General features: G+C 41.1%; 1 protein-coding gene across 2 annotated transcripts in view; it reads left to right on the top strand.

Annotated features, from left to right (window-relative positions):
• Positions 1 to 5,517, top strand: part of RFX2 (regulatory factor X2) — a 75,703-nt gene extending 70,186 nt beyond the window's left edge. For both annotated transcript variants that reach the window (XM_089669999.1, XM_089670001.1), the window contains one exon: positions 381 to 5,517. In XM_089669999.1, coding sequence (XP_089526125.1) covers positions 381 to 475 — 95 coding nt within the window. In that variant the 3' untranslated portion in view covers positions 476 to 5,517. The remainder of the gene's footprint in view (positions 1 to 380) is intronic.
• The last annotated feature ends 12,876 nt before the right edge of the window (positions 5,518 to 18,393 follow it).

The raw sequence follows: 18,393 nt of genomic DNA, 5'->3' as shown, positions 1-18,393 counted from the left end.
GTAAATCAAACCCACTTTGGAAAAGAACTGGCTGTCCCATTTGATTTTGGGGTGTCATTTTAAAGGGTGTCTGCTTATGCAATAATTAATTTTGTTTTGTTTTTTCATGTAGTTCATTTAGGACAGTTTGCAGAGATATCTCTTCACTTTTGATAAAGAGTAGTCTATTTCGGTTCAAACAATATGTGAAATTCACTTTCCTTATGTTCCATGATAATACAACAAGAAAATGTACAAAGCAGATGAATATTTTTGTAGGAACTGTATTTCAGCTTTAGTCCACAACTTTAAACATGCCCTGTTGACACTTCATTGCTGTTTAGAGATTAGTAAAAGATGCTTTTTTGTTTTTAATTCTGGTCTCTCTCCCTTCTATACAGACAACATGAGTGAGCTGGGCAGTGATGATGCGTCCGGTGAGACACCAGTGAAGAGGGAACGTGTGGAGATGAACCACTCCCTGCAGGAGGTGTAATACAGAAAAATTTCCAGCGCCTTATTGCTCCCAGTAATGGAATCACCTCATGTTTGAAGGCACACCTGCCTCAAACAAGAACTCCGTGAATTTAGTGCCTCTGCCACACATGACACGTGTTTTGGAAGAACTCTGCCATTCATTGATATTTCAGTGTTAGAGTCCTGAAAAGTGAAGTTTGGCATGGGACAAATGTGACATCACCACATTCCTGACAATCTCACTCCAGACATGTGTGCTATGTGCTAATTTATCCTTTTACCTTTTTTTTCCTCTTAAATACATTTCTGAGTTAGTATTGTAGGAGATGTTTCCATATATTTTTGGAAGCTTTAGGGATTGTAGCTCAGGCTTTCCATTTTCCTAATCCAGTTAGGTACATTGTTGGGTTCCTAACTGCACCATGGCTCTGTTACCTCGTTATTCTGAAGCGGGCAGTTTTTTGCCAAATCATACTGCATTTAAACACAATGAGTACCTGCAATGCATGGTTGTGATTGGAGAAATGATGAAATGAACATTATTGTACATAAAAATAGTAGCTCATGATATTCTGTTAATTAGTGTAATCTGCGGTGAGTGCTTGCCAAGAGTATGAAAAAGACACCTTTTTTTTTTTTTTTTTATGCCCATTAACATGTGACAACTTGTTGAAGGAATCTCCCTGCCTTTTTTCCTGTTAACATCTGCTTATTAAACTTTATCAGAAATTAGGAGCATGTACTTTTGGCATGACACTGGTTTATATTCTTTGTGAATGAAAGTTTATTTAGTCTGTTTAAAGGGAATCTATATTGGAAAAAAATGGCTTTCTTGACATAAATGGTTAGTGTATAGTGTGAATTAATCATAAAATATTTGATATTGCTGCTCTATACTTACCAGCCGTCACCAGTGGGCAAGAGATCTCATCAGAAAAGCAGCTGCTTGACCAGCCACTAAAACTGAATTTAAACTATGCTGATGAGTGGCAAGACTTATAAATTGGAATAGATTATTAAGTGATGATGAAAGCATGCTTTTTGACCACTGCATGTCATACTGGTGTAAAATCTTTAAGACATAATTACTAGGGTTTATTGCTACAAAAACCGCAACTATTAAAATTGTTTGCATCATCAGACAGTTCATTTTGTTGTGTGAAGCTGTGCAAAGCATCAAATGATTTTGATAACCCCTTTCAACTAAAACAAAGATGAACCCTTAATAACTTTTAATGTTAGTCACTCCAGCCATGCTCAGTATCCAGGGTAACCCTACTCTCTAGCTTTTAACTTGAATTGCCCTTTTGTTACACAGTGCCTCACAGTACCAACACAACACCGCTTAATAAAATGACATAACTGAGAGCAGGGTATTCATTTTGCAGATAAGGTGCGTGGTGGATGTTGCCAAGCATATTAATTCAACACTCAATAACATCACATTGACTTTATTATTGGTTTATCTTCAAGTCACGTTTCTGTAATGTGAATTTTTAGATTTTTTTTTTTTTAATTGATACCAGTTTGCTGGATGGAGCAAACCTTACTGTCCAAAGCTTTTGGTACTTGGAAGGTATTTAATATTTAGTCTTTTAAAATACTGTATTATGCTAGAAAAAAAAAGGTAATGAGCTGGCATATCTCTCTGAATATAGCAGACCTGTCATTACCTAGGTGCAAAAAAACACAAGATGCCTGTTACTTTTCCTAGCCAGGAACACCTCCTAGTGTGCCTCTCTAAAACTAGTTCCATTTTACCTGCTAGGGGCTTTCAAGGTTGAGTTCCACCAGCTGTCCTTGCCCTTCCAGTGAGAGTGTTCTTACAACTGCCAAAGTATCTCATTTATGACCAGAAGATCATGAGAAGGATTAAGCAGTGAGAGCATTATATGTAATCGCTCAAGTAACCCAGGATATACTTTAAGGTGCACAACCAGCTATCCTACACTGGTCCAGGAACAAAAACTTGGATTCACAGCAGGTGTCCCAGCTGCCTTATCACTACTAGTAGGGGTTGCCTCCAAGCATATATACATGGCTGTGCTGAGTAAAATGGGTGAATAATGAACAGTATAAATGTATTCTATTTTTATTTTTTAATTTAGAAGTGAGGCAGTTTTAAACGATAATTATCAATGCAAAAAGAAAGCACGCTATAGATTCCCTTTAAAGTCTGTGGTGAATGTGCAGCCATGGCTGTTCTGACTTGTTTAGATACCAAAGCATCTTGTAAGCAAAGCACAAGGGGGTTTTGCTCTTTATTTGTGAGACTTGGTTGTGCTGATTTTGGGCAGGCCCCTTTTTGTTTTTGCTGTGGTGCCTTTTAGAATCCAGTCATGGATATTTGTATTTTTTAGTTGTAATTTTTAAACCGATAAGGACTGTTGTCTAACTCAACGTTGACTTAAGTATCTGTAACGCGATAGATTTGTGCTGGTTTTTGCTCAGTGTCTTTTTTTTTTTTTTTTTTTTTTTAATTTTCCTGGCTCCTTTTGGCATTAAAGAACCAAGAGTTTAACAATTCAGTGCCTTAGTATATCTGATCCTGCCTTTCCACAATCCCCCTGTTCCTCTGTTGATTTTTATTTGTGTTTCTGTCACCTAGTCCATAAACAGCTGGCTTATTTAAGCCTTATCCAGCTTAGGTATATCTTTTTCTAGCTATTTTATTTTAGTGTATATCAGCCTAGTGGCTTCTGTGAATAAAGCAGGTACCATGTTGATGTAAGTAAAATAGAGGCCACAGGTTTTTCTAAAAGGTGCCCATAGATCTGAGACAATTGTCAGACTATAGGAGGATCAATCATATACTTATGGGTGTTCTGTAACCTTTGAAGAGCTCCCCCTGGCCAGCCATTTTCTGGGACAGCATCGATCTTTCAAAATAGATTTTCTAAAACTATATTCATTATTCTTAAGATAATACTTGATGCATAGGCATATAATACACCCATATGCAATAAACGTGTAAGTCCGTGTCATAATTGTTCTATGATGGTGGTTTGATGGTCAAATCTTCTGACTGTCATTTCAAGGCTATGTGTAGCCTGTGGTATTGTGTACATGGGCACAGTTTCTGTGAGTGCTAGGAACTTAGCTGGCACAAATATATTTTATAGACTGCTATTCCGAGTGAAAAATTAAATGTGCATTGGGTATGCAGACTAAGTGAAAAGAGCACAGCTTCCTTACTTGCAGAAACTGCTGAGTTGTGTTAACCATGTGAACAGAACTCAGGACAGCAGAACACAGAAAATGTCTTTGAACACAATCCCTGAAAGCTTCAACTTGTTCAGTAGTTTGCTCTACAAATGAGTGCATATGAAATGATCAATAAGTGGTATATTGTGTAGTGTTTTGATGAAAATTTGCTCACAGTTTTCACCTGGTGTATCTGAAATCTAGTTACTTGCAAATAAAAAAAACTTGTATCTAGTTTTTGACTGAAATGTTATATAATGCTTAAAAGTCAGCATTATAATAAATTAAAGATGACCTATCATTGCAAATGATCCAACTTTCAAAATTTTAAAGTGGTGATCCTGCAACAGGACTTTTCCGCTGTTTTTTTTTCTTTTCTTTTCTTTGCTCCTGCCCTATTGTGACCATGTGGCCTTGTAACCCCTTCCCTTTTTGGGAGTATGTAGTTGCCTTTCTGTTTAACACTTTGCAAGCCTGGGAATTTCAGAAGTAGAAAAAATAGAATGTCAAATAAGCTCAGCATTTACCAAACTTGTCTATTGCATCTGCTACAATCCCTAGTGATTAATTGCTAATGGTAGCAAACTATTACTACAGATGGTACAGAAGGTATCTTGTGATGTAAGCTACACAAATGGCATATGTAGTAGCTATTTAGTCACACATAACTAGCATTGGGAGCTTATTCATCATTTATCACTACATGTTACGTATGTAGTTTACACCATAGGGGCCATTTTATCTGTCTGTTTTTAAGTGCTAGAAAGTGTAGCAGTGTTTATAACTTGCTTTGTAAATGCTTGCTGTACACATTGCTCTTTAGATTACATTTTTAAGATGAAGACTGGGTAAATAGGCCTAAATTGAAATTTATAGCAAATATTCCCTATGCTGCAACCCTTAAGCTGTGGTCTAAAGAAGCACCAGACCTATGTCATGCAAAGGGTAAATAAACAGGTTGGTGCTCTTATACAATGAGAAATTTCCTGTGGGGTTTACAAAGTGTGGCACAGCACTTCAGGTTCTTTTGAAATGTACAGAAGAGTGCTTGTGAGTGTACATGAATTTATATACATATACCATAAATGCACGCGAACACTGAGCTACACCACGCAAATGGATTTTAGTCCTTACCGTTCTGTAAAAATGGCCAAGATCTCTGCTCATTCATGTAAACTTTACACTTTTCATTCAGGCGTATATTCTAGCTCGCGCTATACTTCTGGCTTGCTGGCTTTGAGATCTGCCATGTTTTTGTTTACCTGCCCCTCCTCTCCCCTTGCCCCAGTCACTGAATGCCTTGCATTTGTTGAACCATAGCACAAGCTAAACTTATTCAGCTGAATGAAAGTGTAAATGTACAAAAATGGGCAGCAATCCAAGCCAATTTTTACACATAAAGAAGAACTCAAAGCAAATATTTCTTCATTCTTACTGTTAAGATGGCACTGATTTCTCCCAAAGAAACAGACTAATTCAGTCCTTAACAGACTTCAGGTTTCCCAGGCTTCAAAGAGACTACATGCTGTGTACACCTTTGTGTTATGCGGGAATGCGATTCCTGTTTTATTTTTCTAAAATAACATATTCAAGCTGTATTTTCATATGTAAATGAAATACACTATATATTTGACTAATTACACAATACTGTAAATATACATATGATGCCCATTTTGACACAATGCTTCATGTCTTTGGTCTTTTGTGACTTTCATTTTATTTTCTTGTAAAGTGAATATTGGATTATATTGAATTTAATGTGTTAATGTCTCTTCTGTCTTTATTTACACTACATATGTTGTATTTGACAAATGACAATAAATGTAGATGAATAATAAAACTATATTTGACATGGCATTTAATCATCTATTATTATGAAGTCATGTGCAGTATTCCAGAACCAATAGCTTGTAAAGCATGTGCTTTGGTCAGCTGGTTGATGGTGATCATGGTAAGAATAACTATAATGTAATATGCTTACTTTAGGTTCAAATATGGTTGGTAAATTGACAGTGTAAAGGTCCCCTACACAACTATGATATGTTACCATAGGTTAAGGGGCCCAATCCTAAATATTTTTAGGAAGTGGTGTGACATCATACCAATATGTCAGTAAATTAGTGATGTAAATTATACTTCTCAGCTGTCTCCTTGCACATCTTTAGAGATTTGTTTGTCATCAGTATGGAGATTATGTTTGGAATCCATGCAAGGTTATCAACTGACCAAGGGAGGAGGTGGAGTTTGAGAATAAAAGGGGTTCAATGACAAGAGCCTTGGGGGACCCCTACAGAAAGAGGAGTGGCGGAGGTACAGTTGTAGGTGGAAATTGTAGTACTTGGGTAGGAGAACTAGGAAAGGAGAAAAGGGAGCAGACTCTTGGAATCAAGGGAGTAGAGGTGTGTAGTGTGTTTTTTTTTTTTTTTTTGCTATCTCAGACTATTGTAGACTAGGTATTTTAGGATTTTGGCAGTACAGTGGCTAATTTGGTTAGCACTTCTGCCTGGCAGTACTAGGGTCGTTGGTTCAAATCCCAACCACAGCACCACCTGCTTGGAGTTTGCATGTTCTTCCTGCGCAGGTTTCCTCCAACACTCCAAAGACATGCTTGTAGGTTAATTGGATCCTATCTAAATTGGCCCTAGTATGTGTATATATGAATTAGGGACCTTCGATTTGTACACTCCTTGAGTTTTAGGGACTGATGTGAATGTACAATATACAGTGCTCAGCATAAATGAGTACACCCCTTTTTGAAAAGTAAGATTTTAATCAATAGCTCAATGAACACGAACAATTTCCAAAATTTTGACAAAACTGAGTTTCATGTAATGAGCTAAAAAAATGTTCCATAAAAGGTAAGGTTAATAATATAACTTCGATTACAAAAATCTTCAGTTTTACTCAAATTAGTTGATGCAAAAATGAATATACCCGACTTCAAAACTACTCCATCCAGTATTTTGGATGACCTCCATGATTTGTAAGAACAGCACCAAGTCTTCTAGTCATGGAATGAACAAGTTGGTGACATATTGCAACATCTATCTTTTTCAGTTCTGCAAGAACGACCTCTTTTAGAGCCTGGAAGCTGGATGGAGAGTGATGCTCAACTTGTCTCTTCAGAATTCCCCATAGGTGTTCGATTGGGTTCAGATCAGAAGACCTACTTGGCCACGGAATCACTTTCACCCTGTTCTTCTTCAGAAATGCAACAGTGGCCTTAGATGTGCACTTTTCCAACAGGACAATGATCCAAAAAACACATCGACAAAGGAGACAGAGTGATGGTAGCATCTTCTCTTTCATTATAGAGCAGTGCATCTGTGAATTCATGATGCCATCAATGAAATGCAGCTCCCCAAAACCAGCAGCACTCGTGCAGCCCCACAGAAAAAGACTGCCACCACCATGTTTCTGGTACGCCTCACCTTTTGCAATGCCATACAGTTTTGAAGCCCTCAGTTCCAAAAACATTTATCTTAGTCTCATCACTCCAGAGTACAGAATCCCAGTAGTCGTCTTCTTTTTCAGCATAGGCTCTGGAAAACTAGGCAGGCTTTTTTGCACATGAGCTTTAGGAGAGGCTTCCTTCATGGATGATACCCATGCATGCCATTCCTCTGCAGTGTACACTGTCTTGTGTTACAGTAAGCAATCACCCCAGTTTGGCTTTCTTTTTCTTTAGCGAACTGCAGTGAACTTGCATGGCGATTTGCTTCAACCCTTCTCATGAGAAGGTGCTCCTGTCAAGGTATTAACTTCTGTGAGATAGTTGCAGCTCCATCTTTGTTAAATTTTTGTATCACTTTTGCTACAGTATTCAGACTGATAAGTAAAGCTTTGCTGATCTTCTTGTAGCTTTCACCTTGTTTGTGTAAAATTATTTTCTTTCTCATGCCTTGTGACATTTCCATGTGGCGCCATTGCTGACAGCATGAAATGGGAAGGAGTTTTGTTTAAGTAACACTCTTATAATCAACTGTTTCCTGGACACCTATTTAATGAATAATTAGACTCACCTGTAGTTGAATGCTTGTTAATTAGGATTTTGGTGTCTAAAATTTAGCTTTGCTCCTAAGACTCTCATTGGGGTGTATTAATTTTTGCAGCATGGTCTTGAATGAATTTGTTGGAAAAAATACTTTTTTTTTTTTTTTGTGCAAATTAACAAAAAAATCTTGTTTTGCAATCAATGGCCTGCATTTGTGGGAGTATTTTGTAGTACCGTATTTTCCGGCGTATAAGACGACTTTTCAACCCCTGAAAATCTTCTGAAAAGTCGGGGGTCGTCTTATACGCCGGTGCGAGGTGGTGTCAGGGCGGCACTAAGTACAGGGGTGGGCAGAGGGGCTGCTGTACCTTACCTGGCTCCGGTCCCACGACGATCCGGTCCAGGAAGCGCGGCTGCTCCTTCTTTCAGTTCGGCGGCTCGATGGTCACGCGGCCGCTCGGCTCCGCCTCCTCACCGACGATTGGGCGCCAGCACTGGAAAGGCACACAGACGACCAATCACCGGCGAGGAGGCGGAGACGAGCGGCCCCGCAAAAACCGAGCTGCCGAACTGGAAGAAGGAGCAGCCGCTCCTCTCCCCCGTTGACACTAACGATGGGGCACTATTCCTCTCCCGCTGACACCAATGATGAGGCACTGTTCCTCCCCCACTGACACCAACGATGAGGCACTGTTCCTCTCCCACTGACACCAACGATGGGGCACTATTCCTCCTCCCCACTGACACCAACGATGGGGCACTATTCCTCCAACTGATACCAACGATGGGGCATTATTCCTCCTCCCCACTGACACCAACGATGGGGCACTATTCTCCCCAGTGACACCAACGATGGGGCGCAATTCCTGCCACTGACACCAACGATGGGGTGCACTTCCTCCCACTGACACCAATGATGGGACACTATTCCTCCCACTGACACCAACGATGGGACACTATTCCTCCCACTGACACCAACGATGGGACACTATTCCTCCCACTGACACCAACGATGGGGCACTATTCCTCCTCCCCACTGACACCAACGATGGGGCACTATGCCTCCAACTGATACCAACGATGGGGCATTATTCCTCCTCCCCACTGACACCAACGATGGGGCACTATTCTCCCCAGTGACACCAACGATGGGGCGCAATTCCTGCCACTGACACCAACGATGGAGTGCACTTCCTCCCACTGACACCAATGATGGGACACTATTCCTCCCACTGACACCAATGATGGGACACTGTTCCTCCCACTGACTAATGATGGGGCACTATTCCTCACACTGACACTAATGATGGGGCACCATCATTGGTGTCAGTGGGAGGAATAGTGTCCCATCATTGGTATCAGTGGGAGGAATAGTGCCCCATCATTGGTGTCAGTGGATGAAATAGTGCCCCATCATTGGTGTCAGTGGGAGGAATAGCACCCCATCATTGGAATACCATACTGAAATAGCATACCATATTGAAATCAAATCTGATGTTTTTTCATTTTTATTTGGTGTGCGTTGGAAGAGGGGTAGTCTTATACGGCGAGTATAGCTCAAACCCTATATTTTAGCAGGAAAAGTAGGGGGTCGTCTTATACGCCGGAAAATACGGTATTGTGTCCCATAGAAAATGTTGCTTTCAAAAGGAAAGTAAATGTCTTCTAACAAATCTGTTGGGGTGTATCAATTTATGCTGAGGTGTGTGTGTGTCACTTTGAAAACACATCAGATCTCAATGGGAAAAAAATATGCTAGATATCTGTACTGATATGGACTGGGTAATGTGTTAGGAACGTAAGTATGCCCCATCATTTAATGAAAATTATCAAACTACAGTGGACTGAATTCAAAGACACCCCAAAAATCGAAGTGAAAAATTGATGCAGCAGGCTAATCCATTTTTGCTAAAATTTCATTGCAGCAACTCAAAATGGTACTCAATAGTTTGTATGGACCCCAAGTGGTTGAATGCATGCCTGACAACATTGGGGCATGCTCCTAATGATACGATGGATGGTGTCTTGGAGTATTTCCTCCCAGATCTGGACCAGGGCATCACTGAGCTCCTGGACAGTCTGAGGTGCAACATGGCAGCGTTGGATGGACCAAAACATGATATCCCAGAGGTGTTCTATTGGATTTAGGTCAGGTAAGCGTGGGGGCCATTCAATAGCATCAATTCCTTCATCCTCCAGGAACTGCCTGCATACTCTCTCCACATGAGGCCAGGCATTGTCGTGCACAAGGAGGAACCCAGGACCCACTCCACCAGTGTAGGGTCTGACAATGGGACCAAGGATTTCATCCCGATACCTAAAGGCAGTCATGGTGCCTTGGTCTATCCTGTAGAGGTCTGTGCGTCCCTCCATTGATATGCCTCCCCAGACCATCACTAACCTACCACCAAAACGGTCATGCTAAATGACGTTACAAGCAGCATAACATTCTCCAGACCCTTTCACGTCTGTCACATGTGCTCAGGGTAAACCTGCTCTCATCTGTGAAAAGCACAGGGCACCAGTGGTGGACCTGCCAATTCTGGTGTTCAATGGCAAATGCCAATTGAGCTCTATGGGGCCGGGCAGTGAGCACAGGGCCCACTAGAGGATGTCCAGCCTCAAGGAATCAGTTCTTGTTTGAGCACAGTCTTATGGCCCTCCCAGATCACTTGTACGGACACCCCCTCAGTAGAGTTTGTTTCAAAATAAAGTTGCAAAGATCAAGTGACGGCATCCAAAATGGTAGGGTCATTCAAAAGAGTTACATTAAGTCACCAGATGTTCTCTCTTTGGCTAGCGTTAGGAGGAGAGAAAGACAGTCACTGGGACAAGGTCAGATATAGTAATGGACTCCATGGAAGAGGATAGAACATTACTCGAGAAAAACAGGTCTACAAGGATCATGTCTAGACGTGGATAAGTATCAAATGTCTTAGAGTAGTAGCTGAAATCTTTAACTTTTGCATGCATCACCCTCAACAATCCACTAAAGGAAGGCCATGGAAAGGCCTTTTAACATGTTTTAAAGCACGATAGGAGAGGGTATTTTTTCTTTTACCAGAGGAGGAGTCCAAACTTGGCTCAAGCAATATATTGAAATCCCCTCCCAGCATCACCATACCCTCATGGAACTCCAATAAAAGTTTTATGGCAGCAGAGTGGAAATTAACAGACCCTGAGTTTGGGGCATAGATATTAGCTATTGTATACTGTTGACCCTGAATCATCCCCTTAAGGAAAACATAACAACCTTCCGGGTCACTTTGAAGAGACATTTGACAAACAGGAAGAAAAAAAAACCTCTATGAATCAACAGAGCATTCCTAAGAGTGAGCACTAAGTGGGCAGACTTTGTCAGGGCCGAGAAAACATACTGCAAATGTGTAGAAAAAAAAGTCCTCTGGCGAGGACCATTCTTCTGTGGGGTAGTGACTTACTACAGGAAGGTGTGGAAATCCCATACCCCCTGGGCTAACACATTTAATAGTAAATTTACAATATTAACATGGAATCAGCTGCACGCAAGTTATAAACAGTTTTATTCCTGCCATAGAAAAAGTACTGGTGTCATCCTCTACCAGAAAAGTCTAGGGTACATATAAAGGAGTAGACCAGTAAGCTAACAAAAAAAAACCAGCAGTTGTGGCAATGATGGGACCAAAAAAAACACCTGATTAATAATGAGTCAAGTAGCTGAAGCAGACAAATTTCCTGGGTTCCCACGCCCTGCATGATTCCTCCTGCGGGGTCTGGAAATACCATGGTGACAGTGCTCTGGGCTGTGAAGTCTCCAGTCCGGAAAGACTACCGCTGACAGCTCCAAGGTTTCCAGGAAGTGGGGCAGGTCATCTTTAGTACGCAGAACAGCAGACTTACCATTCCATGTAGCCATGAGGGGAAAGGGGAATCCCCAGCGATAAGTCACCCCCGCCGTGCATAAAGCTCCAAGTAGGGGTGGAGAGTTTTACCTCTGCATTAGTGTCCATCTTGATAAATCCAGGAATAAGGACACCCTGTCTCCATCAAACTCAGGGACTCTGTCAACTTCAATGGATGTGGGAGCAGACTCACCCATGATCTGGTAAAATAAGCCGTACACAGTGGGCAGCAGATCTGGCGAGCGGGTTGCCTCCAGGAGACCCCTGATGCGGATATTTTCTTAGCGGCCTCTGTTCTCATAATCTTCAAGCTGATCCATGAGTAAATTTAAAGCATCCTCAAGGTGTTTGGCATTCTTCTGCAAGGCTGTTAGAAACTGGCCAAGATGACCTTGTGCAGATCATAACGTCTTCACTCTAGTCCCCAATGCTACAGTGTCTGCCCGGAGCCCCTCTATAGCCTGCTGGAAGGAATGCTCTACCATGCTGACTAATTATGTGATATAAGCCTTGTTAGGGAGAGCTCTGATGTGCTCCTGGAGATCCCAGTCCCCAGCCACATCCCCAACATCAAAGGAGTGGATGCTCGGAACCTAGAGTGGGCAGAAGGTGTAGGGCTAGGGCACTGTACCTGGGATGCTGCTGAGTGCAGAAGAGAGCTGCTGCCAACAGCTGGTGAAGAAGGCTGAGCTGACATGCTGCCAGACACCATTTTGGATGCACCTCCAGTCCTGTCTGAGTGTGGGTAGAAGTCTTCCAGTGATCCCGCTCAGGAGCTGCCACCGCTGGGTGGCTGAGAAGATGGGGCTGCACTTAGATGGCATGCCTGTGTGGCTGACAGGGAGGCAGGGAGTTGCCGCTGAGTCACAGATAAGCCCAGGGAAAGCAGGAGCTCTGGTTCAGCTCATCCTCACTCCAACGCCCTCAGGCCACCCCCCCAACTGTTGGTGTCGGTGGAAGGAATAGTGCCCAATGGTTGATATCAATGAGACGAATAGTGCCCCAAGGGCTGGATAAAGGCAAGCAAAGTGACCCATCCAGTCCGTGGGCTGCAGTTTGAAGACTACTGTTCTAAATTTACAAGATGGATTTTTGGATGCAGACAACTTTTTCACATAAAAGTTTGGTGTTATTTACACATCCATGGTAATTTTTTACTTCCACTGGTCAATTCATGCCTATTACTGCTTGATTTAAAAGCAAAAAAAACCCCACAGGTTTCACAGCCCAAACTATTTAACCACCTCATCATGTGCCATCATGTTCCAACCCCTTCATCACCAGATTATTTTTCTCTGCTGTGGGACTTGACAATTACTCAGTCATGCAACACTGTACCCTAATGAATTTGATCATTTTTTTTTTTTTTTAGATGTGGATATTTTATAACCAGATGGAAGGGTATGGATCTGGGGGGGTTGCCAGCTTATTTTCAGCTCACAGGGAGGTGAGGTAGGCTCTCTCCTACAAGCCCTGTTTCTTTTCCAGATCCGATCCGAATTCTGGAAATGGTGGCGTGACGTCAGCACGTAAGGCCCCTGTGCTTTGTGCGCCACACGTCTTCACGGGATACACCTACCGCTAACATCAATCTTAATCACCCTTAAATAGCCTGCTCAGTGTGAGAAGGAGCGGAAGTTACCAGCGCCATTTTGTTGTGGTTGCAGTAGGCATATGTCCTGCACACGAAATGTGTTGGGAGGGGCCTTACGTACTGATGTCACTCCGCCGTTTCCAGAATTCAGATCGGCAGCCATCTTAGGCTCTGTGGTGTGAGCTCTTTTCCATCTAGGAAACCTGAGTGGCGACCAGGGATTGGAACGCTGGAGATAGTATCTGGATTACACTGGCTATAATACATCTATTTGTATTTTAGCCCTCTGGTGAGTGCATAAAGGTGGATGATTGTGCATGGCTGGTGACAAGGTGGAGAACTAATTTTTCTCCCTTTTTTTCTTGCACTGCTTTGGGAATTGCAAGAATCTGGATACACACTATATTGACTGGACACATACTGTATATATTTCAGCACTACTTGATGTATTGCTTTTTGTAATATCTTTTTATTTACATTCATGATAATTTCGTACATTAACTTTAGATTAGCAAGTGGAAGTGTTTTTAATGCACTTACTATTTGCACTTATTCCTTGCACTTTATGTATTAATTTTTATTTTAGGATTATTTATATGTTGTTAAAGTGATGCTTAGCACTGCACTATTCTTTTCTTGTATCGTTTTATAAGGTTGGTGTGTCACATTTTTGGTGCTAACAGCTACTTATCAGAAAAGCAATATAAGTGAGCGCTTCTGAGATCTTGACCATGGTTATTCTTTCTAGTAACTGGCCTACCACTCTTTGAAGGCTTATGTGTAGGAAAAGGGGTGGGGGGGGGGTTGCTCATATAGTTTCCCTCTGTCAGTCTCTGGTGCCTTCATGTTAACCTTGTTTTTTTTGTCTGTTCAGGGGTACTTTGCAAGCCCATCAGGTTTATTCCTTTGGCTGACCTTACAAATAAGTTTGTTTTTCTTGCTGCATTTACTTCTTTTAAGAGGCTATCAGAGTTAGTAACCTTTTTATGTAAGGAACCATTCCTGAGGTGGCTCATGGATAAGGTTGTTTTGATGCCTCGGGCCTCTCTTAGGCCGCAGTGGTTTCCATCTAAGGAAAGACATTGTCCTTCCTTTTTCCTGTTCTGATCTAAAATGTCCTAAGGAGTTTTCACTCCACTGTTTGGATGTGGTTTATGCTGTGAGCGTTTGCCTCTTATCTACGGCAAAAACTCAAAAGTGATTTAAATGTGTTTGCATGTAATACTGCATTGCATACATATTGCCCTAATCATTAAAACATTTGTTTCATAGTGAGTAATAAAACCTTGATTGATCTTGCCGTTCGCATGCACTTCTTTGTTGTCTGTGTCCCCACTGCAGCATAGGATCCTATTGAATCACTGTTGCCAGCACTGCACATGCTCGTCAGACAAGCTATTCACTTCCTCCTTTGTTTGAGTCTAGTCCTACGTGACCGAGTCATCTTTCTGGGTGTATACACATTGATGAATGACAAGCCTCTTTCTCTCTCCTCCTCTATGGTGATGTCATTATTGCCCGCCTTCACTATATTTAAGCACTTGCCCTCCTGAGGATTTACCCCCCTTCCTGACCAGGCCATTTTTTTTTTCACGGCGCTGTGTTACTTCAACTGACAATTGCGCGGTCATGCATCTAAATGAAATTTACATCCTATTTTCCAACAAATAGAGCTTTCTTTTGGTGGTATTTGATCACCTGTGTGTTTTATTTTTTTATGCTATAAACAAAAAAGACCGACAGTTGTGACAAAAAAAATATTTTTGACTTTTTGCTTTAACATATCAAGTAAAAAAAATTTAAAAAATCAAATTTCATCATAACGTTAGGCCAAAATGTATTCTGCTACATGTCTTTGCTAAAAAGAATTCTAATACGTGTAAATTAATTGGTTTAGGTGAAAGTTATAGTGTCTACAAATGATGGTATATACTGGAATTTTTATTTTTTATACTAGTAATGACGGCAATCAGCGACTTAGCGGGACTGTGGCGAGCATTCTGATACTGGGGGGGGGGGGGTACTAATTGCCACTGACATCTGACATCCCCAGTGACACTAATACAGTGATCAGTGCAAATTGGAAGTGCCACTTACTGCTGCTTGAGTTAGAGTCTTTGACCTTTGGTTGTGTGGCCCTGTTCTAGCAGCCAGTCCAAAACCTCATGCTTTCGGATGAGGGTATGTATGTATGGGTGTACAGCTGAATACACAGGTGTACCAAAATGGCCACCACACCGGAAATACGTCACCACGCCAAGCCGACGCGTTGCGTCACAATGTCATGTGACTTCCTCAGTACTTTTGGTACACCTGTGTATTCAGCTGTACACCCATACATACATACCCTCATCCGAAAGCATGAGGTTTTGGACTGGCTGCTACGTAAGTGAAAAAGCTTAATGTTATCTGTCCCTATGTTACAAATAAAATATACTGCACTATGGGAGGATTCATTTTGTCTCATTTGAGAGACTGATGCTGCAATACTTTCCTGGAGAAGAGCCAGAGTGGGAATATTGATTTCTGAGAGAGCAACCTTTGGAGTGATAGTTTTCTTGGAGGATCCGTGAGGGGGATCCACAACTGCTCTTTGATCCGCAAGGGTCGAAGGGATGAGGCGAGAGGCTTATCCAGATGGTGGTCGGATTGTCAGATTTATATGCACTCAGAGATCTGCACGAGTTTTGCCTATGGTCAATAACAGTAGTTATTGGAAGCACTGTTTTTTCTTCACCAGCAACATTTATTGGACTTTGAGAGCACTGTTGTTTGTACCATTTTAATGGTCATTTCACTTCACAAGAGGCACGTGTGATTATAATTATATATATATGTATGCGTGCTATATATACATATATATATGGAAATGTTTTTTCACATGTTTTGAGCTATTTATTTTATTGTGTGGATTTTATGATTTATGGGCACTAATTAATATTAATTGATACCACTGTCACATTTATATATATATATTTTTTTTTGTGATTTCACATTTTTTCTTTTATATTATTTTTACTATTTAATTGTGCATATATTTTTTGGGTTTAGCGCTACATTCTTTATTGTATTTATAATTCATTTGTATTGCTTTTGGATGATCCAGTCACCTAAGACTATTCCCATGTCCTGTACTGTATGTGAAAGAAGATTTTTGACTTACCTGTAAAATCATTTTCTTTGAGTGCAGAACCCTCACCTCCTGGATGTGGATCCCATTCTTATTGCTTACAAAAAATGATGTGGGTACTTACAGCACTGATTTGCCAGTGTCTAATCAGATAAAGGAAGCTGTATATAACCAGTTATCTAGGACTATGTCTGTGTGCTGTACTCCAAGAAAAGGATTTTACAGGTAAGTAAAAAATCCTTTTCTTCCCTCTTCTTTTTAAAGTTAAGTTATATTTTTTCACATTTAGTATGGGCATACTTACACACCAAAACACACTCCTTTTGAGTATGAAGATAAAATGTGTGAGATCTTTTTCACTTCCTAGCCACAGAGGGGGGCCCAAAATTCAATACCTATCACATTGTTGTAGGCTTTTTTTTCTTTTTTTTTTAATGTAAAGTTGTTCTTTCAATCTAGGCACTGGCTGTAAGCAGGAAGGAGGGAACTTTGATTTGAACACTGCTGGTTATGCTGAGCAACCAGCACTTCCCCTTTCACAACCCCCCCTTTTTGTGTGTGAGATAAGATTAAAACTGGCTGTACCACATAGTCAGTGTTTACACTTGAGACCACTGTAATTTGTTTTTCTTCATAGTGATCATAAGGTACAAAGCCACTCTCATTGGCTCTGTACCTTATGCCTGTTCAATCACAAGACTATGGGTGCGCACAGCAGTGCAGTTCAGCGGAAAAAAAATACAGGATTGTCCATTCAGAACAATAAGTATGCAGACCAGCAAGTCATTAAGTGGTTTAAAGACTTTTTTTCAAGTTGAAATGATTCATATTGGGGTGATGCTGCCATATTTAGGACAAGCAGAATGTTAAAGTTAAAAATATTACACAAACAAAATATGTGATGCCAGGATATGGTGCCAATGACTGTGCCAGTGTCCATTGAAATCATACTGTTCCGTTGACACCACAAAACAGCTTAAAAGGCTAGGTTCAACTTTAAAGGGACAAATTCCCATAAGCTGTCAGAGGGGTAAGGGGGCAGCATTTGCACCATGTTCTATCTTAAATACAGATGGAACATAGTACAAAGGTGAATTTATCCCTTTAAAGGGATCTTCAAAGCATATAATTTTAAAGGATTGGTGTTTTTCCATGTGGATCTCAAAGTTGCATTAAAAGAAATCTCTCCTCTTGTACAGTTGTTTTTTTTTATTTTAAGGTTATTGATTTGTTAAATGGCTCCCCATGCAGTGCCAAGCTTTGATAGCTTGACAATAGTTTGTCCATTTTCCCCAAAAAACGGCCATAATTTAATAACAGGATTTACCCCTTTGACTTCAGTTGGAAGCTTGGGTTCACCAAAATTTGAACCAGATATCACCACTACTCACTATTCCCAACAGGGGCAATAATTTTAATAGAAACAGAAATTTGTCAGCCTGCCAGACTTCTAATATCAACACACAGCTGATGTTTTTAAAAGGGAAGCGTGGGAATAAAAAAAAAAACCAAAAAAATACACACACACCCCTAGATGGCTGCAGCATCGGATGGATGTTCCTGACTGGCTCTACACCGAGAATTGAGCGATCAAAGACCACTGACCACTTATTAGGTGACTGTCAGTCCCGCTCTGTGCTATGGCCCTCCAGTGCTCACAGAATCACTGGGCTGTGGAATAGGTGGAAGCAGCTGGCTCAGGCTCTTAGTGGTGCACTGAGAGCCCGAGCCAGATTCCAGTCAGGCATCTGGGCGGATCCAGAAATTATTGTCGGGATCCCTGCATAGCCTGGACCAGCTTTGTGATGTCAGCCAACAGCGGGCTTTAGCCAGCTGTCAGCTCAATCTGGGTCACAGGAGTGCAGAACTACGTGTATTCCTGTGATCCACTGAACAATGGCCAAAAGAGCTTTGGCTATACTTCTCCTTTAAGCTTAAAGATAACTGATTGAAACCTGGCCTTGTTTTGGAATATGTAAATACTTCATTGTCCATTGTGCACAACAGCACTTTAAAATGAAATATAAAACTTTAAACAACATGGCAAGTTTGCTTAGAAAACACTTTTTTTTTTTTTTTACACATTTTTCCTGCAGTAAAACTTGTATATGGGTATGGGCCCTTCATTTTAGAT

Source organism: Staurois parvus, unplaced genomic scaffold (genome assembly GCF_062004578.1).
Source record: "Staurois parvus isolate SC_StPar_1 unplaced genomic scaffold, SC_StPar_1.0 ptg000086l, whole genome shotgun sequence".
NCBI lineage: Eukaryota > Metazoa > Chordata > Amphibia > Anura > Ranidae > Staurois > Staurois parvus.
The sequence above is the reverse complement of the archived record's forward strand: the minus strand, read 5'-3'. Positions and strand labels throughout refer to the sequence as shown.